The sequence below is a fragment of the Platalea leucorodia genome, assembly GCF_965183815.1.
Source record: "Platalea leucorodia genome assembly, chromosome: 7".
Classification (NCBI taxonomy): Eukaryota; Metazoa; Chordata; class Aves; order Pelecaniformes; family Threskiornithidae; genus Platalea; species Platalea leucorodia.
Window position 1 is genome coordinate 72,565,143 of NC_138829.1, and position 26,127 is coordinate 72,591,269.

Here is a 26,127-nt window from a genome sequence, read left to right on the forward strand (position 1 = left end):
GTGGCTGCGGGCTCTGGCGGGCGGCGCGGGCTGAGGGACGCTTTCCTCTTCCCTCCGGCCGCGGAGAGCGCGGGGCCCCTTATCCCGGCGTGCGGGAAGAGGGGCGTCCCGGGGACGAACCGCCGTTCTGGAGCTGCGTAGCAAACGGCTTCTCTCGCTCTGTGCTAGCGGGGAGCCTGCTGGCTTGCAGGCTGTGAGGGGGTCTCCGCCGCGCCCCTCGTCCCCTCCGGCCGTCGCCTCACCGCGGGGAGGCAGGGGTCGAGACTCGCCTGTCCTGCCAGGCCGCTGCGACTACTCGTAGGTGAAGAGCCTGAGGGGCCTGACCAGGTTTGCGGGGCTGCTGGGTCTCCCCTCGGCCGGAGTTCGCCGCTCACCAGCCTCGGAGAGGGCGGTGTTATCGGGGGAAGGAAGGGAGCACGCGGGTGGGGAGGGAAACAGCTTAATCTGAGTAGCCTTTCCTGCTAACATCACCTGCCTGAGATTCGTGATGTAAAGAAGTCCTTAGCTCTTGTTTCATATAATACCCAAGGAGGGGAATTAAATGCCTAATCTCCTCTAAAAGTTGGGGACCTAAACGGTGCGCTTATGGCTATACAGAAAGTGTGTGGTGGATCGGCTAATGACAGCCAGATCTGTCACGTTTCAGGTTAGTATCCTACCTAATGAATCAATTCCTTATTGTTTTTGTTGTTGAGGCAGAATTCAAAGGAGAGGCTGCCATGTCACAGGACTGCAACGACGAGTGGGAGCTGAGCAAAGAGAATGTGCAGCCCCTCCGGCAGGGGCGTGTCATGTCCACCTTGCAGGAAGCACTGGCTCAGCAGGAGACCTCCATCCACACTGCTGTTCAGCTCAAAAGACAGTGAGCAATGTTTTGACACCTTCTTTTCCCCTTATCTTCCTGCCTCCTCGTCAGTTTTTCTATGTCTTATTTACTGTACTAATCTCATAGGCATTAAAAATGTGGGCACCTGACATCCAGCCAGGGTCAACCCACCACAAGCATTTAAGCAACAAACACTAGGGAGACTTGGCTGTGCTTTTAAGTGTACTCATTAAGAAAAATATATATAGGTTACAAAGGGGAGAGCTTTTTTTTTTTTTCTCTTCTTTCCTACAATAATCTAGCAAAGCAGGGTATTTCTTAGGGGATAAATACTTCCTACTATCGTAATGTGGGCACAATATAGGTATCTCTGTGTTCTCTGGATTGCAAAGACATCTGAGTGGGTAAAGTCAGCTTGGGTTTGGTCTGTCTTACATACAGTGTTCCACAGATACGACTGTATGACTTCAAGGGCCACCTTGTGTCCCAAACCTATTCAGTTATATTTCTATTTTCTGATCCTCAAATCTGCATGCCCTGTGAAGGCCTAGTTGACTTTGTGAGGAGTCTGCCTATTGTTTCTGTACTATGTTGTCAGAATTTGGAAGCACTTATGCTGAACCATCTGGGTGATTTCACATGAAGTCAGCAGGGTCTGTGAACACCTGCTCAGTACTTATCAGTAAGCACTTAGCAGTGCTTATCAGCTGGATCTAGATTTTTTTTTTTTTTTTCATGGAAAGCCATGGAATTTTTATTGAACTGGGGTCTGCAGGAGGGTTGGTCCAGCCTGACTCATGTTTGTGAGGTGTTGTGGTTGAGCAGAGCCTTCCAAGAACAAGGGACTGCCCAGGGAGCTTTACAGGATCAAGTTAGAGCCGCTGCTAAACACAAGCTAATGTTCTTGTCTAACTCAAGCTGCAAAGTGGCTTTCTTGATGTGCTGCCTGAGGGTGAAGTCGTCATGTTGTAGGGATGGATTATGTGTGGCCACTTACATGTGTCTTCACTGTGCTCTCTGGTGCAGTTCTGTAGTTGTCTGATCATCACGCTTTTCCATCATCCTGTGTATGTATTCCAACCTCCTCCTATACTTAAATAAGGGACGTTTCATGCAAAAATTAAACTTCACAATGTATCTGTCTGCTAATAACTCTTCATAACAGAACAAGCATCCTGTCAAGGGAGACCATGTAAGGTTTGGGGTAGTAGAAATTCTTGGAAATATCCTTTGGAAAGATGCATATCTGTTCCTGTTAAATAATGATACGTTTCCCAGCACTTTCATTTTGAAGAGTGCAAAAACTTATTTTCTTGATTCTTCTGGTCTCAGTAAAACCTGAAGTCTAAATATATGTGAACCTAGCCTTTTTTTTTTTTAATAGACCTACAAAATGGTATGAGTGAGAGTGAAGGTCTTAGTTTACAGTGTAGAAAACATCTTTACAGTTATACACATGTATTTATTGGATGGATTTCTTTTTTAGGGAGTTTGAATCAGAAATCCGATTTTACTCTGGAGATGATCCACTGGATGTCTGGGACCGGTAAGTTTCCTTTTATTTCAGCAGAAAGAATAGAAAGGTCAGATGCCCTTGCAAAAGCTTGGGAAAAAATTTTCTAATCTAATAAGAAACTCGTTAAAAAAGAAATTCTATAACAGTTTTTTTTTTTTTTTGCTAATATGTTGTTTCATTACTATGCCTAATTTTTTTTCTAAGTCTCCTTATGTTGTACAGAAAGAGAAGCCTTGTATCTTATTCAGAACTGACTTCCTATGAATGTATTCCATCACTAGGTACATCAAGTGGACAGAGCAAACCTTCCCCCAAGGTGGAAAGGAGAGTAATCTCGCAGCGATATTGGAAAGGGCAGTGAAAGCACTCAATGAACAGCAGCGATACTACAAAGATCCCCGTTATCTTAATATCTGGCTCAAGTTTGTGAGTGTTTTGTGAATGTGCTTTGGGTGCTGCTTTTTCTTGGTAGTTGTCACGTCATTTGCACACAGTTAAGCTGATTTTTGTAACAATAGCATCAAAGAATATGTTGTACAACTAGTGCAATATTAGAAGTATCTCTCTGCAAACATGTTACCTACTCTTGAATTCCACTTCTCATTTTCAGTAGGATCTTCAAACCTTTTTTAGGATCATTCAGTTTGGACAGCTACAAACTCCATAAGTTTTGTTTTGGAAAAGCTAGTTTGAATGAGTAGAGTTTGATTATTTATTTAAGGAGAAAAGAAAGTGACTTAAAGATACAATTTAGGTGTTATATCTGTCCTATCAGTTATTTTAACTTCTAACTGTCTTGTATCCCCATCCTATGTTTAAGCAAAATTAAGCTGAGTGTGTCCTGGTCTTGCCCTGTCTCTTCATTGCTATAGTTTTTGTTGTTCTCGTCTTCTCAAAGCAGCTTTTCTCCAGGTTTAGCTTCCTGAGCTGATTTACCAGTTCTGAAACTGATAAGAAATATGTTGTACTTTAGATAAAGATAAAATATTCTCAGGAATACTTATATGATGTAGTTCAATCATTGAATTATCTCAGATTAAAAAAAAAAAAAAATCTAAGAAATGACTGACTTTGAATATGTAGGCTAGAATTGAGGGACTGGTAACAATATTGACAAATATACACATGCAGTCAGAGGCTTTCCTCGTTATTCTTCTCCTATTTAGTTCCCTTTTTTATCTTGTGTACTGTGACATGATACAACTGTATGTCCTGGCCTTACAACTGCTCCTGTAAGACTTGTATTGAAATCAGTGGGGTCTTGCAGGAGGCATCAAAATGGAGGCATCAACTTGTAGTCCAATGCAATTACTGAAATAATTTGGTTGTTTCAGGGAAATTGTTGTAACGAGCCCTTGGATCTCTACAGTTATCTACATAGCCAGGAAATTGGCACAACGCTGGCACTACTCTACATCACTTGGGCAGAAGTACTTGAGGCTAGAGGAAGTTTTAAGAAAGCAGATCTGATATTCCAAGAAGGTCTTCAGCGCAAGGCTGAGCCTTTGGACAAGCTCCAGTCCCATCACAGGTAAGCTTCCAGCTAAAGGGAAGAACTGCGTAGTCTCACGGGCTTCAGTGCATAGCTGGTACAGTGAAGTTTATGCTGACTTCTCTGATATTTTTTCTCAGGCAGTTTCAGACCCGTGTTTCTCGGCAGACGCTACTGGGGCTTGAGGAAACTCCTGATGAAACCGATGTGGGTCTTCTGGGACCTGCAGAACCTCAGAGAAGCTCCTTGGCAGATCTAAAAGGCAGGGGGAAGAAAAAAGTGAGAGCCCCAATTAGTCGTGTAGGAGATGCACTTAAAGGTACATTCAGTTGCTGAAACCACATATTGTTATTGGAAGAGTGACATCTTTTTGCTGTGGAATTTGCACTTCAGTGTGATAGTTAAAGGTTAATTTGCAAAAATCTTTTTGCTTATAGCCACGAACCCAAACAGAAGCTTCCAGACTCTAACTTCTCAGCAGCTTTCAAATAATCCAGGTTTTGCTGTGTTTGATGAAAATTCAGCTTCTGGACCTGAGATTCCCGTACTTACACCACAGCCATGGACAGCACCTCCAGTTCCGAGGGCTAAGGAGAATGAATTAAGCGCAGGACCTTGGAACTCTGGCAGGGTAAGGAGTCTCAAAATGGACTGGTAAAAAAGAGGAAGGTGTGTGTAAGCTGATGGCTTCTGATCCCTGAGATAAAGGTCATACTCTTTTCTCTTGCCTGGGGCTTGTGTCCGTTTGTAACTACGGATCTTCCTAGCTTCTTCCTAAGGAGTTTCTGCCTATGCATAACCTATTCAAGTTTAGCAAGCTAATCTTGCTAGAATAAGTTTAAAAAACTCTCTAGAGTTCTTAAATCAAGACATTTATAATTCTTGCTAACCAGAAAAATCGGTAGAGATGGCCTGCGAACTGTTTGGAGGGCAGAAAAGGAATATGAGGGAAAACACTAGCCAAAGAGAGTGACAGAAGCCAGGCATTAGTTAATTCTGTAAGAAAGAAGAGCAAGAGTTAAATTGATATCATACAATACAACCTGAAGGAAGAACTTGTTGCCTGTCTTCTTATGAAAATAAGGTATGTACAGCATTCTGCAAGTCTGTTTTGAAGTGCTTGTGAGGAAAACAGAAGAGTGGAGATCAAAAGAATTGAAGAACTACTGTATCAATGGAATATTTATCTTGACAATAGGATGACAGAAAGTAGGTTCCAATGGTTTGAACTGATGCTGGAGACATGAAAAGAAACAGCTGTGCTACAGGTGTTTAAGCTGTTGTAGAGAAATGATCCAAGACATTATCTGAAGGAAATTAATCCTATGAAATCAAGTTTGTTTCATAGGTCCTTAAATAACCCCCACTGTTCCCCTATTCTTTGTAGGTTAGAGAGGAAGAATAGAAAGTAATCAGATGATAAAAATATTTTAGACTTCTCAATATAGGGGTTGTTATGAGTGAAGCTTAGAAACAAAAACTAGGATGAGGGGAGGGAAGCAAATGGGCTGAAATTCATGGAAACTCCAGGAATAATTACTAAGAGATGGAAAGTAATTTGATTAAGTGAATGGAGGAGTTCAGTAAATCACAGGTTTAATTTAGCTGAGAAGAATGAGGAGGAAGAATTACTAATGTAAAACTTCTTTTAGCAGTTGCCTTGCTTTGGGCTGCTTAACACATTCATTCTGGTCCCCAGATGCTTTCATATTCTTTTAATGTCTGTCCTTAGAGTTCTCTCTGTCACCCCTGTAATGAAATTTGTTAGATTTTAATTAAAAAAAAAAAAAAATAAATCCGCAACTAATAGAGTTGAGGATGTTTAATTCACCTTTACTGAAGTGTGGTGCTCATCCTGGCTTGGATTGCAGTGAAAGAATAAACTTTCATGAATGCTTTGAGATATGAAAAGCTGCACGGGGGAAAGACGCTTCTCTTTTATTGCCAGTCTGAAGATGGCTAAGTAAACAGTTTGAAAAATGTTGGAAAAGAGAAGTCAGTAAGTCAGTTTGTGAAATATTCCCACCATGTAACTTTTTCTGGTGGAGTCAAGGCAGTTTCAAATAGGCAGATAAGAGTAGCATGTTGTCAGACTAAATTCCATCTGTCTTCTCTTAAATAATGCACCCCAGAAACTGTTAATGGATTTTTGTGGTGTTGTAATGGCCTCCAAGAGGAAAATTGAGAAGTCTGGAGGTTCTTGGTGGACAGCAGAAGGAATACTATCATAGAATTGGGACAGTCTTGGCTGAAAAATGAGGACTATAACATTTCTGGAAAACAAACAAGAGGAGCAACTGGAATGCCCAGCTTGACCAGCATTCCCTCAATAACAAAACTAGGTACTGATGAGGACATGCAAGAGGACTGTGTCCTGCTTTTTTAGGTGCTAGTGCTCAGCCGATGGTCTGTAACTGTTTATGAGTCAGAACAGAATTAATCTTGTAAATTAATCTTGGAAAAGTCCATCAGGTTTAATTTTTTTAAATAACAAAAGCTACAAATGAGCCAAACATTTGTGAAAAGGAGACTGAGTATCGAGGAATGTAGAGGCTAAACATGAATCTTTAAGCTATTAACATTGGCTTTTCCTTCCTCAGCGTCCTCGCAGCAGTGCCAATTCTGGTACAGAAGTGCCCTGCCCACTGCCCAGTTTCACCCCATACGTGGAGGAGTCGGCTCAGCAACAAATCATGTGAGTCTTCAGTTTGAAATGGGGATTGCTTTTGAAGTTATCAAAGCTGCTTCATAAGATTCTGACTCGTTTTGCCAAGTAGTCAAACCTCCAGATCTACAAGAATTAAAAAATCTGGCAACCTGGAAGCTCTCGGTACTTTAGCTTGATGGCAGAGGCTTCAGTGGAGGATGCATAAGGACATGGGAAGTATTTGACTATTGCTGCTCATTGTGTGGGAGCCTATATCATATTTATATATGCTAATTAGTTTAATAGCATAACTCAATGTGTTTACACAAAACCACAGTTACTTCTCTTAGGATGCTGTTTGCTATGAAAGCAGCCATGAATTGAGACAAGCTTATTGCTGTTTTCCTCTATTTTAGGAACTCTGTGCTCATTCTATCTGGAGTTTTATTCTGAAACAAGCTATCAAAGTTTCCATGGCAACAGTGTTGCTTAGGTTCTTGAGGACTATGCTGTTTTGCCTGAAATTACCTTTCTGCTTGTACGGTGCTCACTGAAATGCTGATAAATCCCAGGAGATGGGGTTGCTCTGTTTTGTTAGAGCAGAGGAAAATGCATTATTTAGCAAAGCTGCTCACCTTTCTTTCTGTGGCTAATGATGGCCACAGAATACATAGGCTCTTCCTAAGAGAGAAGTGGAAAAGAATTTTTGACATTGCAGACAGCTTCCTTGGCTCTGAATTGCATATAATCAAAGAATGCTGAAAGGCGGCTGACAGCATGGATTTTTCCTGTGGGTTTTGTATGTCGCATGTGGACTGCAGAGTAGCTCTGACCAAGGACATATCATAATTTAGTTTAAGAATATGTAAAAAATTGTTTGTCTGAACTATAAGACTATTCCTTGCTCCTGAAAGTCAGTGATGCCATAGAATTAAATCTCTTGACATGCTGGTCTCTCAAATTAAGACTTATTATTTACAGAAGGCAGCATCTTTTTATACCAGGGAAAAGGAAGGAATGGGTGGGAACTGAACATCATGCTAAATTAGCTGTAAGCAACTTGAGCAGAGAGTTTGTACGTAGTATGTAGTTGAAAATTTAAAAGCAGATTTTTTTTTTCTGCCTTTGAGTCCATTTCCTCATGATGCCATGGCTGTCAACCAAATCAAGACTTAGTGTTGCTTGGAATTTGTGTAAACATGATGCAAATCATGCCATCAGTTGTCATCCGGAGATTTGGGTAGAAGGACCCCGTAGTGATCTGGGTAATAAGCCCCCAAAAATAAAAGCTTTAAAAGAAACCCCAACCATTAGGAGCACCTGTTTGCCTCCTAGTCTCCCAGATGGCCGTAGGGTTGTGAGTCCATTCACATGCAAAACAAAACAGATGTCTTGGAACTGTGCGCTATGTTTTCTTTTGAACTAACTATTTACCCAGACCACAGTTAACGTGTTTTTCAAGGTCAGTTGTTCAGATCATCTTTTATTGAGGTACAGATAATTGCTGGAGTCATCTGGATTACTGGTATCTGTAAAACTGTACAAACTCAGGTTCCTCTCTCCTGAAATTAGCATGTAGCAGTTTCAGAAAGCACTTTCAAGCTCAGAAATTGACTGCCACAGACTCCTTTCATTGTACAGCAATGGGGTTTTTTGTTTGTTTTTAATAATGGGGCACTTAATTTCTGTCACTCAGCATGCAAAACATTCTCCTTGAGCAAACTCCCCTCTTATTGCATCTTAAATCTTCCCTTTTTTTTCTTAATCTGAAGTACCAGGCTTAATCTAGTCCAAAATCTTCCATTTTGAAGTCCTGCTGATTCTTTTTTCTCCCGCCCCCCCCCCCCCTTAGATAAAGAATGAACTCTGTTTTGTAGGATGATTAGGGACTTGTCACCTTTGTGGTCAGAGATTGATGGAGCTAAAGTAAATGTAGATCCTGCTCCAGAATGCACAGCAATTCAGAGTATCATAAGAATTTTGTTAGCTCTTGACTGGGCCTTATTAACTATTAGGGGTTTTTTTGTTTGGTTTTTATTACATAGTTCTGAGTTGGTATGCTTGCCTTTTATGTGCTATCATTCCATTTTTCTTGTTTGTTTTTTCTTTCAACAGAACAGAATGTCTTTAGACTATTTTACAGCTAGATTCTGAAATTGGCTATCTTCTCTCCTATGCTTGCTCTTCTGTGTTACGGTGAAGTACATATAATCAAAGTAATAACTGCATGTTTTTTTTCAGGACTCCCTGCAAAATTGAACCCAGCATAAACCGTGTTTTAAGTGCTCGCAAACCTGAGAAAGAGGAGGATCCACTACAGCGCGTGCAAAATCATCAGCAGGATGCTCAGGAAAGGAAAGAGGTGGTGATGTACTGTAAAGATAAAGTTTATGCTGGAGTCGAAGAATTTTCTTTGGAAGAGATCCGAGCTGAAATCTACAGAAAGAAAGCAAAAAAGAAAACGGAAGGTATGCTTCAAAATGGGATGATATAGGACTCTGAGACAGAATCATAACGTTGTACTTAGTTTTTATCAGCATACAACTGTCTGTTATTGCAGCTGCTTTTCTTTTTCTGCTGGAATAGTTATTTAACTGCTCTGAGGTATACAGAAAGTAACATATCTGATAGTTTTACATGTGAGCCATGAAACAGACCAGAGGTTTTAGTCCCTTCAGGAAGAGTTTAGGCTTTAGCCACACTTTGCATGGGAAATATGCATTGTGCCTTAAAAGCTTTTCCTCCTTAGAGGAGATGCAGGCCATAGCACAGAAGAAGGAAGAATTACAAAGGAAAATTGAGGAGCTGGAGAAGAAATTAAAGAAGAAAGAAGATGACAAGCAGCAACAACCTCATGAACAGGTATTGTCCTCATTTAACTGTTCTTTTACGAACAGCTACTATTTTAGGTAAAAGTACCAAAGGAGGAAGAATATCTAATATGTTTCTCTTTGGCTAACACTTCTAACACTTTTTTTGAAAGGATGCATCAGTCTATTGTATGCATACATTCTAAATTTTAGATCTTTTTAAGTAAAGGTATGCCAAATGCTTAAGGGCAAATTGCTTTCTTAAGCTCTCTTCATGTGCAGCTTCCTTTTATTTAGAGAATTTGTAGTGCAAAAGAAGACAGGAGAAGAAGCTGGAACTAGGGAAAGAAGTGAAGGGTTGCGAAGTGGTGTGGGCTAACCCCTGCAGGCAACTAAGCACCACCCAGCTGCTCACTCACTCCCCCTCAGTGGGATGGGGGAAAGAATGAGAAGGGTAAAAGTGAGAAAGCTTCTGGGTTGTGATAAGGATGAAAGCTCTGCACTCAAGCAAAACAAAATAAGGAATTCGTTTGCTACTTCCCATCAGGGGGCAGATGTTTAGCCATTCCTAGGAAAGCAGGGCTCCATCATGCAGAATTGTTACTTGGGGAGACAAATGCCGTAATTCTGAATGATCCCCTTCCTGTAGATGTTATTGCTGAGCATGACGTCATATGGTGTGGCCTTGGGTCAGCTGTCCCAGCTGTGTCCCCTCCCAGCTTGTTGTGCGCCCCCAGCCCACTCGCTGGTGGGGCAGCATGAAGAACAGAAGACCTTGATGCTGTGTAAGCGCTGTTCAGCAGTAGCTAAAACACCAGTGTGTTATCAACACTTGTTTTGGTCAAAAATCTAAAACATAGCACCATACCACCTACTATGAAGAAAATTAACTCTATCCCAGCCAAGACCAGTACACAAAGACACGTCTGATTTGTCTCCAAGTTTTATACACTGTAGTGTGCTGTATTATGTATCAGATTTCTTTTTCCTTTTCTATGCAGACCAGTCTTGAGCAGAGTATCTTTCAAGCAAGTACACTTTGGTCTGTCATTGCTAGGTGGTGTTTAAACCCCATTTTTCTTATAGGTTGCAAATAATAAGTAAAAGTTAATTATTTTAAAGCTTTTCCTTTTCCCACCTTCATTAGTTGGGCTAACAAAGTTCTCTCTCTCCCCTGCCTCGCTCCTTCACCATTTCCAAAATAATGCCTTAGTAGTAAATATTTTAAATAATGAAATAGAAAGTGTTGTGAATTTGATGTAAGCTATATAACTGTTTACGTATGTCTTTTAAGATCTGCAGCATAACTAAAATCTCCTATGAAAGTTATATGGTTGCAAAGAGTAAAATTATGCATTTTAACTACACTAAGCAATAAAATGGACTTTTTTATGCAAGTAAACTAAGTACAAATAAGAATAGCTAAAGACAATTATTAATCCATCAGGGCTCTAATGACCTACACAGGATTATCATAATGTTCTTGGAACCTTGTTGCATGGCTTGTGATTCCATCACTGTAGAACAAAAATACGGGTTTTGTTTCTACAGCCAACAGAGATGACAGAAGCTTCACCACCTTTGGGACTCCAAGGATTTACTTTTTCCAGTGCAACAGAAGTTGGGGAGAAACAGCCTCAGTTGCAAAGGTAATACAGGATTTTCTTTGCCAGCAATGAGAAAATTTGTGGAGATAATTAGTTATGAGTAACATGGATCGCTAACAGATCGCCTGTTTCCGCAGACAGAATGGAAGATACCCCTAGGCATCAGCCTGTAACCAGGATCTGTAATCTGTCTTTATATAATTTCAATTATTTGTCTGAGGGATCTTAGCTTCTTACAAGTAGCACGTGTCAGCTTGGCTTGCCTTTTTTACAAAGTTTACTTATGTTTTGTGAAGGTGTGTAAAATATAACAAAGAAGTTTGTATCTTTTTCACAGTGAATCCCAGGTCTCTGAAGATACTCAACTACATAAACCATCTTGTTCTGAGGGTAAGTATTTAAAATTTTTTACCATTAAGGAGAAGGCTGTGTTGAAGGGAAGTGTTCTTTTATATGAATAGCAAGATTGCATCAAACTGAAAACAAAAGTCTAAGTGGATTAGAAGAATGAAAATGAGAACGTGCTAGTGTTGAGTGCCTTTAACCATATTCAGCAAAAAACCAAGCATCTGAGGTCTGAAAACTGTTGTATTTGAAAGGACTTTCAAGCAGAAGAGCTTTTTTTCTTTTAATATCTGAAGAGTTTTCTTTACGCTTTCATATATATGCAGTCTTACTAAAATTTGTAAAAAGAGTTTAACACTAAGATTGATACTATTTTAAGTCCTCCTTTTTCCTCAGGGGATTTGGTAGAGGGATGCAATCGGAAATTATATATTCAGTTTTGTTGTTGGGAATGGTGCGTGCTGAAAAAATTTACTTTTGACCCCAGTTGACTACTGTTACTGTTGACAGAGGTTATCCAGTCTCTTGATGTGTGCGTAGATACACAAAGGGGAAATGTGTTTTTAGACTCTGAGGATGAACAGGAGGAACAGAGGGATGAGGCCAGCCTCAGGAAAAAAGGTACGAATTCTGAAGTATGTTCTGAAAAGAGCAAGCTAGCGAACATAGTATGGTGGTAAAAGTGTGGTTCATTAAGATGGCAAAACCAAGCCTTTTTTTAATAGGTTTCTTTAAATGTCAATTCTGTGACTTCCTGCTAGGGCTGGTATTTTTAAGGCTGTGTATTAAATGTTTTAAGTAGCATTGGATACACTGTTGTGGAAAAACTGTTGATATAATAGAGCCTCTTGGTTTTTCTTTATACATGTAGGTCCCCTTCCCCCACCGGATCCTGCTACATTTTTCTCCATATTCGATGAATCCTCTACTTTGGCAAATCAGAATATAAGGTAGAATTATTCAAGACCTAGATTTCAGAGGGAGGGAAAACTGAAGTATCAAACCACTTTCCCTAGCAGCTGAAATACAGTACTGTTGCTTGTGTGGATGTGGGGTGGTTTTTTAGTTTATGTTTGTATTTTCTTTTTTTTTTAATTACATTACTCTACTTGGGAAGTCTGTGATGAGGAAATACTCTCCTGTTGTTCCTCCTCAATCTAGAACTATTTAAGCTGCTATATAAACTTTCTTCATTCTGGAGAGCTGTATATATTGCAGTTTACTGGTAGTTCTGTAGTAGAAAGTGGTAGATTGAAATTGTCAGTAGACTTAAACTTTTGCGAGGAATCTCTGTTGAAGATCGGAAGCCACTCTAATAAATATTTAATGGAATGTAACTTTATCTTAGTTGTTCTGCAGATCACACACAGAAAAGTGCCCGGTGCCCTCTTGCTGTTCGTAAACCTTCAGGTTCTCTAACTGCAAAGGAAAACATACCACCAGAAGCCTGTGTAAGGAAACAATTTACCCCGTAGCAGATTTCCTGTCAAGGAGAAACCAGCATAGAATGTCCTGCTGTTAAACTGAGTGAGATGGCTGGACTGACATGATGTGCGATAAGGATTCTAAACTTCTGTCTGGCATGGCAATACTTGAATGGGGGGATGTTAAGATCATAATGGAAATTTCAGGGGGTTTTAAGCTTTAAGGTGGGCAATGCAGAGGTGATGGTAAGGAGTCTTCCAGACTTTAAGCAACTGATTACTGGCCAGGATTACTCACGCTGAAACTTTAAAACGTTTGTGTGAGGAAGAGTTGCACTCTTAAACACTGCCTCCTGTTCCATCCACTTTCTTGCCATGCATCCAAACATGCATCTTAGCTCCCGTGTTCCTCACCTGAAGTACCATAGGCCTGACTCCCCTAAACCTTTGTATCTTGTTTCCTAAGCTATGTGTCTTTGGGTGGTGGTTTTGCAGATGTTTGTAAAGTTTTCAATAGAGATGGATGTGTCTTCAATGCCCAGCATTTTAGTAAACACTTTAATGTGCTTATAACTGAGCCGAAATGCACTTCTGGGGTGGTAGATACTAAGTAGGCTTTAACAGGTCATGGCAGCTCTGCAGCAAAACAAAGCTACCCTTTCTAGTTGGAAAAATATATGCAACTATATTGCAGTGTCGTGGTTTAACCCCAACCAGCAACTATGCACCACACAGCCGCTCGCTCACCCCCCGCCCCCCGTGGGGTAGGGGAGAAAATTGGTAGGGTGAAAGTCAGAAAAACTCGTGGGTTGAGATAATAACAGTTTAATAATTGAAGTAAAATGAAATAGAATGGTAGTAATAATAATAATATAATACAATAATAATAATGTAAAGCAAGTGATATACGACACAATTTCTCACCACCCACCGACGATGTCCAGCCCGTTCCTGAACAGCAATCGCCCCTTTTTTTCCGGCCAGCTCTCCTCAGTTTATATACTGAGCATGATGTCATATGGTATGGAATAGCCCTTTGGCCAGTCTGGGTCAGCTGTCCTAGCTATGCTCCCTCCCAGCTTCTTATGCACCTGGCAGAGCACAAGAAGCTAAAAAGTCCTTGACTGGTGTAAACTCTACTCAGCAAGAACCAAAACATCAGTATCTTATCAACATTATTCTCATCCTAAATCCAAAACAGAGCACTCTACCAGCTACTAAGAAGAAAATTAACTCTATCCCAGCTGAAACCAGGACATGCAGTTAGGGTTCAATTACTCAATTTGAATAAGCAATATAAGTAGAGTACAGGAAGACTGAGTGTCAGATTCATGTTGGAAGGTGGTGGGGTGGAAGAAAGGGGAGAGAGAAATGTTCAGCTTTTAAATAAAAGAAAATTGGACATAAAATCTACAGGCTTTTCACTGTCTCTTCCTACTTTTTTCAGGATGAGCTGAATGGAATTGAACCTTTGACTGAAGATGCAATTGTGACAGGCTCCTACAAGAACAAAACCCTTTGTGCCAACCCAGAAGACACGTGTGACTTTGTTGGGGCTGCCCATCTGGCCTCAACGCCCTTTCATGGGGTGATAGCTCAGAGAGTCCCAGCTCCTGCTTTTTCACAGAGCGTCCTGAAGGAAGACTGTCCAGAATCTAAGAGTGCACCTCTGAATCAGGAAACACTGGTTTGTGAGGGAGTGTACAATGAGGCTCTCTGTGTAAAAAAACTGAGGTAATTAACAGCAAAGCATCTTAAGCCCCTTTTCCTGTGTGCCTTTGGTTGGTTGTGGTTTTACTTTTCTGTTGCTAAAGAAACAATTTTCTGAAGAGATCAGAACATACTGAAGGCAGTCATTTCTCTAGCTGAGGGTCCGTTTTGCCTTGAGCAGATTTAAGAGGTAACAGCAAGCCCAATTAGCTTTTCAGCGTTACTGCTGCAGGACTTAACTCCACGCATTTTCTACCAAATAACTCGCAAAGAAATTAATAAACACATTCTGTCTTTGTAATCAGAGATTAAAAGTAGAATCATCAGTTCCTTTTCTACTTGTATGCTTCTGTAGTTATCTTAGTATATGAAATGCATCTGGTGATTTTGGCTTAGATTTCTTCTACAGAGGAGAAAGCTGGAGAGAAGGAAAAAAACCTGGCAAACCACCTCCTGTTTCTTAACATTGTAAAGAGAAAAGCATCCATTGTATGGGGTTTTCTTAATTTAAAACTGAGTTTGATTTGCTAGCTGTATGTAAACGTGTATACCATGCTGAAGGTGTTTGTTTACTTGGCAAGCTCCCTGGCAATCCATGCTGATTATAATCAGGAAGGAAGAGCAAGAGTTGTTTCCCACCCAACCCTCCGCTGCTTTAAAAGCACTGGAGGCCTGAATTTTTGCAGCTAAGGGAGTAATAAACATTCAGTATGTCTTCTGTTGTAGCAGTCATATTTAATGGAAGAAAGACAAAATTCACCTGTAGACTAAGATTCTGAGTATAAACAATCATTGAAGCTAAAATGAAGCTCTGACATAACTACTGGTTTTGCACTAAGGATGGGAAAGGAGTTCTTTAACAGAAAGAAGTCTGGGAGTGCACAGTAGCCTTTCATAGCCACTAGGCTGGCATTATCTAGACGCTGTGTCTTCTGAAAGTCTGAATAATTGATGACTTTATTTACAGCCCGATCATGGAAGCAAGCCTGGAAGATACTCGCTCGTCAGGTTCTTCTGTCTCCTCAGGATCTTCTCTTTCTTCTGTTACACAAATGTCTACTATTAAATACCTGCATATCCCTGAGAAACTGGAACTTGCTCAGAGCTCGCCTGCTGAAATAGTTATTGATTCTGGAGGCATCAGTGAAAACATTACCGGTTAGTACTAAATTGAGTTTCACTCACAACAAATAACTTGCAGCTGTCACTAAACTATGGTGCTTTTTCTGCACTTCCCATATTCTGCTCTGCTTTCTGTGTATTTCCCATTACTTTCACTTGTGACTAAACTTGTGTCTCCCTTGTCAGAAGCAGTAGTGAGGTATACAGTCTAGCGTGCTTGTCAGCAGCCAAAAGATGTAAATATTAAGGTGACGGAAGTTATTTAAGGTATTAAAGCAGGGAGTGTGTAGGAGTAATGAGGTCAAATTCTGAAATGAAAAATTTGGACTGGATGGTAGCTAGAACTTCTAAGACAGCTTTGGTTTTTTGTCTCGATATTTTTTTTTTCCTATTCTCTGTAATCATACTGTGTGTTCTCCTGATGTGCTGATAAGTGCCACCTTGAAAAAGGTGAAGATGAATTTGAAATTTAGTGAAAGTTGCATAATTTTGGTTTTAAATTTGCACTCTTAACTTTGCTGTAAACTATTGTGCTGCTTCGCAGTATGTTTTTCTTCCTATTGAAGGAAAACGATACTGGTACTTAAATAGTTATTTCCTTTTTTTTTTGTTCTAGCCAAAGACCTTTTGTTTCTCTCTGTTATAAATCTTTATATTACAGTTAGAACAGGAATGGTCTCAAAAAGCCTTCAGAATCTGGCCTGTAGAATTAGGTTTGTGTTGAATGACAGTTTTCAAGGTGCTTAACCTGCTTTAACTCCTTTGATTTTCATTTATGATATTTTAACTAGAGTTGTATATCTGAAAATTCTCAGCGTATCTACTCTAAAGAATAATATGTTATTGTGTGTCTGCAGACTATTTTATGAAGCATGCTGGGGACCTGGAATGAAAGTACAATTAGGAGAAAAGTGTCACTGAAATAGCTGAAATATTTTGGATAGATCTCACACTTTTTTTTTTCTTTTAATCATGTGCACTAATCTTTACAGCAAGATGAAGAATCTTTACAGATTCTTTTCAGAAAAAGAAGGCATTTGTTCAGATGTTTTAATGGTCCTTTCTTAAACTTTTAATCATTCCTGTTGCTTTTTTGTTTTTTACTTGCCTTCTGCACATCTCCCTTGAACTGCAGTTCTCAACCTGGATGTAGTAATTCTACTGAGGACTCCTTAATGCTGCATAGAGCAGAAAAACTACTTCAGATATCTGTCAGTTTACTCCTGTAAAATATGCCAATAAATTTCATAGGTTTGTGATGGTAAAGTATTGGAACACCTATTTAGCCTTCAACCTTTAATGCTTCCTGGCTCTACTTTCACGGAATTACTTCCTGAGCAATATCTTACTGCAATGCTTTTCAAATAAATATAACAGTAGGTAATGATATTCTGATTCTTACCTTTGTACTGTGAAAGCTTAAAATGTTGTCACCCCTTACTAGGCATAGGCTTTGGGAGAGGAAGTCAGTAGAAGCCATCTAGTTCTGCTGTGTTAAAACACAGATCTGCCTGATCATTTGAGATCAACACTTTTTAGGCTACCTTGGTTTTGTACAGATGAACTCATCTATTGAATGATTTTTCTCTCTGTCTTATTATGAAGGAAAATAAACCCAGACCTACATGTAATTATTTTATGTGTCTTCTAAGAGGTAAAAGCCATTAAATTCTTAATATTGCAGTGAGCAGCAGAGTTGGAGTCCAACTTTGTTTTCCTTTTCTTACATAAAACCCCTGCTGAATTTCAATAAAACCCTTGATTTAAAAATCACAAACTGATCACTTAATCTGGATATAGATTTAAAAAAGGAGTGTTAATTTGCAAAATGAGTTTGAATTCTGCTGTGGCTGAGCAGATGTACCTAATCTAATTCAGATCTTTGTCTCATGTGAAAGATGCATTTTTACATGACGCTACAGTAGACTCATTGAGACCTCATGATGAGATAGTCTGTAGGGTAGTTTCAAAGATAAGTGTTATGTTCACTTCACAGAACCAGAAACTACTGGAAAGAGAGTAATTGGCTTGCTGAAAGGTGATGCAGTAAATCAGTATGCAGATAGAAAGCTTCAATATCCAGGTTACTTTTTCTTGACAGATATAATCAAGTCATAAGACTCAACACCTAGTTTCAGCTCATCTGTTTCTATTGCTTGACTTCCTAGGTGATGATGTAACTCGGTTCTTGTGGAATGCTGAACAGCGTAAAAAGCTTTTAGATCCTGTGCCAGAATCATTGACTGCTTCTCCAGATTTTCATTTGGAGACTGGCGCTCTGCCTGTCATGGAGTTTGAGAAAGACGTTGAGCTAGGTAGGTATACCAGACGCTTTACAGTGCAAAGGATCTATTTATGTTCTAACTGGTTTGAAATATGCTTCGTATTCACACTCATTAGTTTTATGTGGTGTAGACAGGAAATAACTTGAACAGCCTGGGTATGTGTTTTTGCTGTGGCAGCTCATGAATGTAAACTTTTGTAACAGGAAACGAGACTTACTGTATCAAATGGGAATATTGGACCAATGAAGAATACAAGATGTTTTTTGCCATTCCAGCTAACTTTCCCCAGCTGGATGCAAAGGGATTTGCAATAAAGGTAACACATACGATGGTTATTATACAAGAAGTGTGAAATGTTAAAATCTTCTCAGCCAATATAAAGTAAAATGTAGTAAGTTTGGTCTTAATTCTGAATTCCATGCATGAAGTTTGCTACTTCAAGTCCTCCTTCTAATTGTTGATATAGAGTAAAAGTTTCTGACTGTGGAAAATGTCTTCCTTGGTAAAGTGGGGAGGTAAAAAAAAGATGAGAAGAATATGAAGATAAGCAATTTTCACTTTATTCCAAAAATAAATGTTGTCGTGTACCTTCTTGTAGGTGTATTCTCAGCCTGTGCCTTGGGATTTTTATATCACACTTCAGTTACAGGAGCGTTTGAATACTGACTTTGACCAAAGCTTCAGTGAGAATTGCAGCTGTTACTTGTATCAGGATGGCTGTGCTGTTTTGCACAGGGATATCAATCGCTTCACACTTGGGGTCAGTACAGATAAAGTACAATTGTAGATGACATGAACTCTTGCATAGGTACCACTAGTGAGTTTTGTTTGTCATTATGCTCATTGCTGAAGATAGCTTCACATGTTTAATCCTGCAATCTAGATTCTCTGTTTTTCTTTTTATCTATATACAAATCAGGACTGTCTATTATAGCCTTTGTTAGAGCTGGTTTCTCATTCATAGATCAAGTGCTTCTCGGAGACAACTTTGAACCAATTTTTCACATTTTCTTTATTCATGAGTTATAAACGACCTGAGCCAAGAAGCACGTGTTATTCCACAGCAAGATGTGCGCCCAAAACTCTTGTTTAACTCTACATCTTTCAGTGAGTTCCAGTCTGCTATAGTAAAGTCATAGCATTTAGTGTCTTGCTGAAGGATTTATATTTTAAATGAAGTCTAGTAGTGCATTTTGAATTGTTGCATATAAATAGGATACAAATTAAATAGTGATTTCAGTCTTCAGTTCAATTTCCTCTTCCTGATCTTTTGTCCACTTCTGAATAGTAGTGTCTCCTAAGAGCTCATGGTTCCTTTAATTCTGGCTGGACTGATCATGGGCAAAATCTGATTATACTGAATTTAGGGTTGGACTGTTAGCTCTGTACAGATGAGTAAGGAAAAAAGGTGGAAATATTTCACTTAATCTAAGGTAGAACGGCATATAGATACATGTTCATTCCCTGTTTTCAGGATGTTATTCGTGGCTGTAAGTCCATCACGAAGGAAGTTATCCTGCTCGTTGTTTATAATCTTCTGGGTGTGGTAGAGAAGCTCCACAAAGCAGAGATTGTCCATGGAGATCTGAATCCAGAGGTGTTCTTTCTGGGAGACAGGTTCGTCTCTTTGTATGAATATGGGAGGATATATAACACTCGGTTTCAGCTACAGCTCTTGTGCTTTTGGAATTTCTCCTCTTTAGTTGGGGTACTGATATTGCAGTCCAGTTTTTTTTAGGCTACAGTGTATTCTGAAAATAGTGAAAACACTGTTTAGAAATAAACCTTTCTTTTGTTTATTTCTATAGCAATAGTATACAATGATGTTGTAAAACTTAAAACATTTGTTTGTAAAACGTGTGTTTGTAAAACAAAAACATTTTGTTTAGTATATTGCCTGTGTTCTCAAGTTTCTGCTTTACCAATGTACTGGACAGCTAACTGGATATTGGTAAATAACTTGCCTTCTGGTTTTACATATCTGAAAAACAAGAAATTAGAAGGCAAAGGGCAGGTGGGACTGGAATATCCAGATGCTCTCTTAAACTGCTTGTAACTTGATGCACAGATCTAGTTTTCTTCTTTAAGCTCTTTCCCATATTATGTTAACAAAGTCACATATCCCTTGAAATGTGATCTGTGAACTAAGTGTGGGAAGACCGTAACTTTGGAATGTCTAATGATTCAGATATAATTCTATTAGAAGAAATTCACTGAGGCTGTTCTTAGTCTTCACTGATATGTTAAAAATAGCTATTAACTTTAAATGTATTTTGAACCTACAGTCATCTAACACGTGCACCCCCAATATGTTTTATTTATAATTTATCTATAATTACTTATAGAATTTATTTATAAGTTACATACGTGTACTACTGAAGTTCTAATATTTTCTTCACGCACACCTATGGAGTGTCCTGCACCTCCCTTAGGGTGCACATATCCCTTTTTGGAAGTCACTGATCGAACAGTGGATTGATGGACTTGGATATCTCCTGCTGGATTTCTCTGTGGCGAATACAAACCAAACTAAACTGCCAAAAAGTTAGGATAGTGGTGGTGGGGTTTTTTTATTTTATTTTTTTAGATAGCAAAAACTCTCCTACGACAAGTGCATAGTATCAATTACAAAATATGCCCATAGTATGTAAGAATAGTAGCGAGTATGTGTCAACTGTATGCAAGAGGAATAGTAGCAAGAAGCGTGATCTGTGTGTATCGTTGGCTTGGCAGTACACCGTCATCTATACAGATACGCCTCACTGCCCTTTCTGATTGTTCTCCCTAGTGTGTAGGCTAGGAAAGATTTATTTATTTTTTTTTTTAAAGTACTATGAAGCTTAATTCTTTCTTGTATAAAGTATTCTGAGATCTTGAAGGAGAGGGAGAAGTGCTAAACACTATGCTATATTCCCATTCCACCAGCTGTGTTTCAGGTAACTGTGACAAATATCAAAACAGCATCATCCTTAACCCTTTCGTGTTTCCCATTGCTTGCTCTGAAGACACCAGTATCATCTCTAAGCTGCAGGCTACCAGCTGGTTCCCTGTCCAAGAGTAGTCCTTTCAGCAGTAGTTCTTAAGCTAACCATCAGAGGGGAGCATTGACATAGCTAAGAGTCACCTTCACTGTGCTGTTTAATTTAAAAAAAAAAAAGTTGTTTGGATTGTCTTATGCTTCATTTACTTCCTCTGCTCAGGATCTGTGATCCATTTGCTAATGATGAGATGACAAGAGCTCTGAAGATAGTGGATTTCTCTCACAGCCTCGATCTGAGATTACAGTCTCGAGTAAGTTTGCCCAACAGCTTTCCAATATCTCAGACCCCTCATGGACAACAGCTTCTGGCAAAAAGTTCTCTTCCTTATCAGGTGAGTATCTATTTAGCAGGACATCTTAATTTCTGTGTTTCCTTTACAAAATCTCTATTTTCTGAAGTTGTATTTTGCAAGCTCTGTGGAAAGCTCTGATCAATAAATACTGAATAAAGAATTTTTCATCTGATTAAATCCTTGGCATCAGGTGAGGGGACTAGCAGCACTGTTGAGTGCCTGTGACTACTGTATTTATTTAGGAACCTACAATAAGACCAGAATTTCACTTTTTGAAGTTTTCTTGCTTAGCAAGTCTCTGGAAGATTCTGATGCAAAGACCAGTTCAGACTTAAATGTGTAAAAGCACTGACAGCAGAAATCTGTAGCGGATTGCAGAAACTGACAGAAGTTGAACTTTCTGATGTTTGTTGTGATTGCAGGTGGACTTGATTGGCATTGCAGATATAGTCCATTTGATGCTGTTTGGGGATCATGTCCAGGTCTGTCAAGAGAATTCCACCTGGAAAATCAGCCAAAATGTATCAAAGTAAGTCCTTTTGCAGAGGAGGCTGCTGGGAGAGAACAGACTTCTAACTTCCTTCACTTTCTTCACAGTGGCACCGTCTTCAAAGCTGAGAACACAGAACTTGGTGCTGCTGTTGCCAAAAGCGTTTGTTCTGTGGGGACTTAAATTTTGAAGCAACTACACTTGTTCATTGTATAGCAGCCTCAGTGCTGTGTAGGAGACAATTTAAGTTCAATATGAACCTAACAGTCCAGTTGAGATTATTTTGCTTTTTCTATCCTTTCAGACCAGACTGCTTTAGTCTCTCTTTTTACTTGGTAGACCAAGCTTGGAGAAGTTTATAAGTAGGTGGGTGGTGAGGAAAAAAATGACATGAGCATGTTGCTTTAGAAATTGAGATTATTTGGTTTTTCTGCCTTTTTCATTCTAGGCTCTATTGAAGGGCTACTAAGACAGTGATGCCAGGGTTCTGTCTCTAACAGTTGCAGAAACAGTATACGTGCACAAGAGGGAAAATAATTTAAGATTATAATTTAAGATGTGTCTGCAAGCAGCTGCTTCTTGGAAGCTGCTGTTTGTCCTCAGGTATTAATTTCGACTGCTCTGTTTTGGCTCTAAGACTGCTCTGCTTTCATCTACCCTTTGTTTGTTCTCAGACTAAACATTTGTTCACTTTCTTAGTCAGATCCTGCAGAATTTTATGCCTTAGCATTTCATAAGGATTTTCCAGAGTGCTCTGCTCATCACAGAAATTACTTGACAGATGTCTGCATTCAGGATCGTGGTATATTAGCTGCACTCACTGTGCAGATCTACTTCTATAACCATTGCTTTAAGAAAACCTACTACAGTCTGGGAGTTGTCCAGTTCCCTAGCAACCTGCCTCACTTATACCTCCTAGTTTGTTGTATTCAGCCTTTGAAAAAAATCTCATCTTCTTAAGCTGTGTACAGGGGAAAAATGCATTTTTCTTTACTTGGCATATATCTTGTTTTCTATATTGTTATAGACCGATACCAGTAGTTAGAAGGCTATAGCAGGCTTCTGCTGAGTACTCGCTATGCGTGCCATGCTGTACCCTGTAGCTGTTGTTTTTCCTGCAGAGGATCAACTTACAGGACTAGGCTGTGAAGAACAAAAGCACCAAGGGTGACTGTTCTCTGAAGAGATGAATATCAATGATGTACCGGTTGGCAGTAAATACATGTCTTATACTGCCTTTGTTTCAGAAATACTAAAAAAAAAAGGGGGGGGGGGGGCAAAAAAAAGGCAACTAAATCATTGATGGAGCCTGGCTTTTGCTCTCTACTGACAGACATTCTACCATCACCTATCTTTGAGCTAAGTAAATCTGACCTGCTCTGAAAAATAGGACTCCTGTATATTAATTTCTATCAGAACATGATCTGTTTTTAACAATATTCTGTTGGGATAGAGGGACAGATTTCTGATAAGTGTTGTCTTTTTAAAATTTAGTTTTAAATTATTTATTTATTTAAATTTTTAATTCTATAAGAGATTAAATTGAGCTACTGCAAATGAAGCCACACAAGGCCTGAGTTGAGAAGGTCAGAACAGGGTGTTGGGGACCTGATCAGGATGTGGGTATAAGAAAAATAGCAATAACTGTCTGGATAACTGGAGCAGGAGGAGCTGAGTAGCAGGTATAGTAAGTCTGAGTTTGGAAGGCTAGGGCTGGCTGTTATGGGGAGTTCGGAGAGGAGGCGTCAACTGGAAAGGAATCTCGGTCAAAGCTGGGGACACTGGATCAAAAGAAGCAGGATTCTCGGTAGAGGTAGAACTTGGAGGGAGACTTGGGTAGAAGGGGAGTGAGACCTGTGAAGGGCTAGAGGAGACTAAGGAGGAAGAAGGTAAAGCCTGGGCATGAGTTCTGTGTAGCTGGAACCAGGCCATAATGGCACATTGCTCGCTTGGGTACCTCCGTTAATAACTTTTGCTTTGGGGTTGGGAGTACAAATAAGGAATTTCCATTTTCCATCCTGTCTTCTACTTTGCTTCTGAAAGCATTATGGACTTATTATTCATCTTCTATACTTATTTTTCAGTATCATGAATTCCGAGAAATGTCTGTATAGGTGCTTTAGTTAAGTTATACTGGAGTCTTATATCAACCGTGTAAGCAGGGCACTTCATTATGCGAGAATAAGGAATCTGCACTGAATCTTTTTTTTTTTTTCATTCAGGCATAGATCTTTCAGTGTGGCTGGCTCTTATTAATTGATGACATTTCCTCCAGTCAACTTGAAGCTTTCAATAAATTCTCAAGTAATCTCTGACAAGCAAGTTTACTGCTGCAGGGAATCTTTATCCACCAGGAGGGGCTGCACAATTAAGCACTTCCCTGTGAGAGAGTCAGTTGATGGATATGAATCTTGTGCTTTATCCTTTGAATATAGCCATGCACAGCAATGACACTTGCAACACCCGTGAAGACACAGGATTCTTTTTCCTGTTGCTTTTAGTAATTCTATTTTTCATTTGTATAGGTCATGCTACTTCTGGCCTTTCTACTAAAAGTTCTATAAGTGACTTGGAAAGTGTTTCTTGGTTTTTTGTTTATTTTTGGGTTTTTTTTTCCCTTATGGGGTTGGTTTGGTGTGTGATTTGTTTACGGTTTTTTGTTTGTTTTTTTTTTTTTTGAGGGTTGTATTGACAGGATAGCTTTCCTCAAAGAATGTTCTAAGAACTTAGGCAGTAAGAAATAGAAAGAAGGCTTCTTACTAGAAGGCTGACTGGTATTAAATGCAACAACCATGACCTCCTTATCTTAGGAAAGCTTTTAAAAAGGACTTAATTATTTTTAAGCATTAAACAAACTTAAAGATAGTGGCTCTGCCAGCCATTCTACTAATTTTACTACCTGTTCAACAAAATACCAAAACAGTGGGGAATTGCAAGGCAAAGCACAAAATTGTTCTTCTAAGGCCAGTGGCACTCAATAAAGCAGAAATCACTTAAAAGCTCACAGAACGAATGCAAAGCACTTAAGTCAGTGTTGTAGTAAAGACTTCTGGAAAGGCAGAATGTGAATTCTGATCAAGGTTTTTTTTCATCTTTGAGCATTACTGTAAGGTTGACAACCTGTTTTTCAGGGGAGGGGGTTTTAGCATATTATTAAAGAATGAATCTGGAGATTTTTCACTTCCAGGAGTGTTTTTAGTGTTTCTATTTTCACTATACTATTTTAGGAAACTTCATCTGTGCAGGCTTATGTAAGGTAGTATATAGAAGCTGTGTTTGAATTTTTAGGACTATTTTTGTCACTCATAACTCCTTAGACATCCTTACCAACATGTAACCTCCTCTGCTATGCCTCTTACTGAGATGGCTAAGTCCATGAAGGCAATGGCCTCAAGTCTTTTTTTTTTTTTTTTGTGTTAGGTTCTGTGTGGCTTCATTATTTTAGAAAATGTAAGATATTAGTGTAATAGTACAGGCCAGATTCCTTCTGAGACCATGGCTGCTGCTGTTTTGTGAGTCACTTACAAAAAGCAAAGGCAGATAATTTGTTCAAAAGCCAATGTAACTCCTAGCTTGAGAGAGAAAAGTGCTTCAGTAGTCAGAAGCAGTGCGGTCTATGGACTTCAGTGCAAGACTGAAGAACAAAGGGTTAGCTCTGATATTGGTTTTGTGAGACTTTAATGAGTCAGTTAACCTTTTTATTCATGTTGTGTGGGTATATCTGTGAGCGTGGATTTATTACTATTAATTGTCTTTGAAATGTTATCTATGTAAGAACTCTGGCAGTTGGTAGGCAGGGAGAAAAGAAAGTAAAACTAGCTGTAAAGCACTTTTTTTTTTTTATTTCTCTTGCAGCTTTCCTTTAATATTGACCTATGAACTTGCAAATGGGGGAATAAGCTTTACCTCTACCCCTTAATCGTGAAAGGAATCTGCCAACTTTGGTTCAAAGAATGCTCTTGATAACTCCTTTAATTTAAAAGTGCTGTGGCTCAATGTGAATGGTGATAGTGGTCAGGTACACTAGAGGCAACTGTAAAAACAGTGGTTTTGATAGACCTGTGAAACAGCCTGTCTAGTTATTATTCAGAAGCCTACTGGAGAAAGGGGCCCACACGTATAAACTTAACAATGCATTGCTAGTTTTCCTCTACACTTACTCATATGAGTGAAATTATTATTTCAGACTTGGTTTTCCCAGGGCATTTAGTGCTGACTATAAGTGGAGATCTTGACAGACATGTCCTGTATGTGCATACTGTTTCACTGAAAACTGCTCTATTTGTTTTAGGACTGTTGACAGTGATTTCTGGAGTAAACTTTTTGGGAGAATTCTGAATGCAGATGGTAAGTCCACAGTGCCTCTGCTGAGGGAGTTAAGAGAGGAAATAAATGGTATGTTTGACAGCTGTTTCCAAGAACGTCTTTGTGAATCCTTAGCTGCACTGGGAGAAACTTTCCTCTTGGAGAACTTCCTGTGATTTCATAGAAGACAAATACATTTTGTATTATAGAGAGGA

The 26,127-nt window shown here is 39.3% G+C and overlaps 1 protein-coding gene across 1 annotated transcript; it reads left to right on the forward strand.

Annotated features, from left to right (window-relative positions):
* Positions 1–719: 719 nt before the first annotated feature.
* BUB1B (BUB1 mitotic checkpoint serine/threonine kinase B) lies at positions 720–26,127 on the forward strand (the record flags this gene model as incomplete). Its single annotated transcript, XM_082316858.1, has 23 exons — positions 720–862; positions 2,313–2,372; positions 2,624–2,768; positions 3,677–3,873; positions 3,975–4,153; positions 4,272–4,465; positions 6,435–6,529; positions 8,723–8,949; positions 9,231–9,343; positions 10,843–10,940; positions 11,236–11,288; positions 11,784–11,864; positions 12,115–12,193; positions 12,592–12,694; positions 14,115–14,401; positions 15,345–15,520; positions 17,668–17,814; positions 17,988–18,100; positions 18,383–18,544; positions 19,259–19,401; positions 20,985–21,156; positions 21,540–21,646; positions 25,899–26,127. The coding sequence occupies 23 exons, from the start codon at positions 720–722 to the stop codon at positions 26,086–26,088; spliced, it is 3,264 nt and encodes a 1,087-aa protein (XP_082172984.1). The 3' UTR covers positions 26,089–26,127.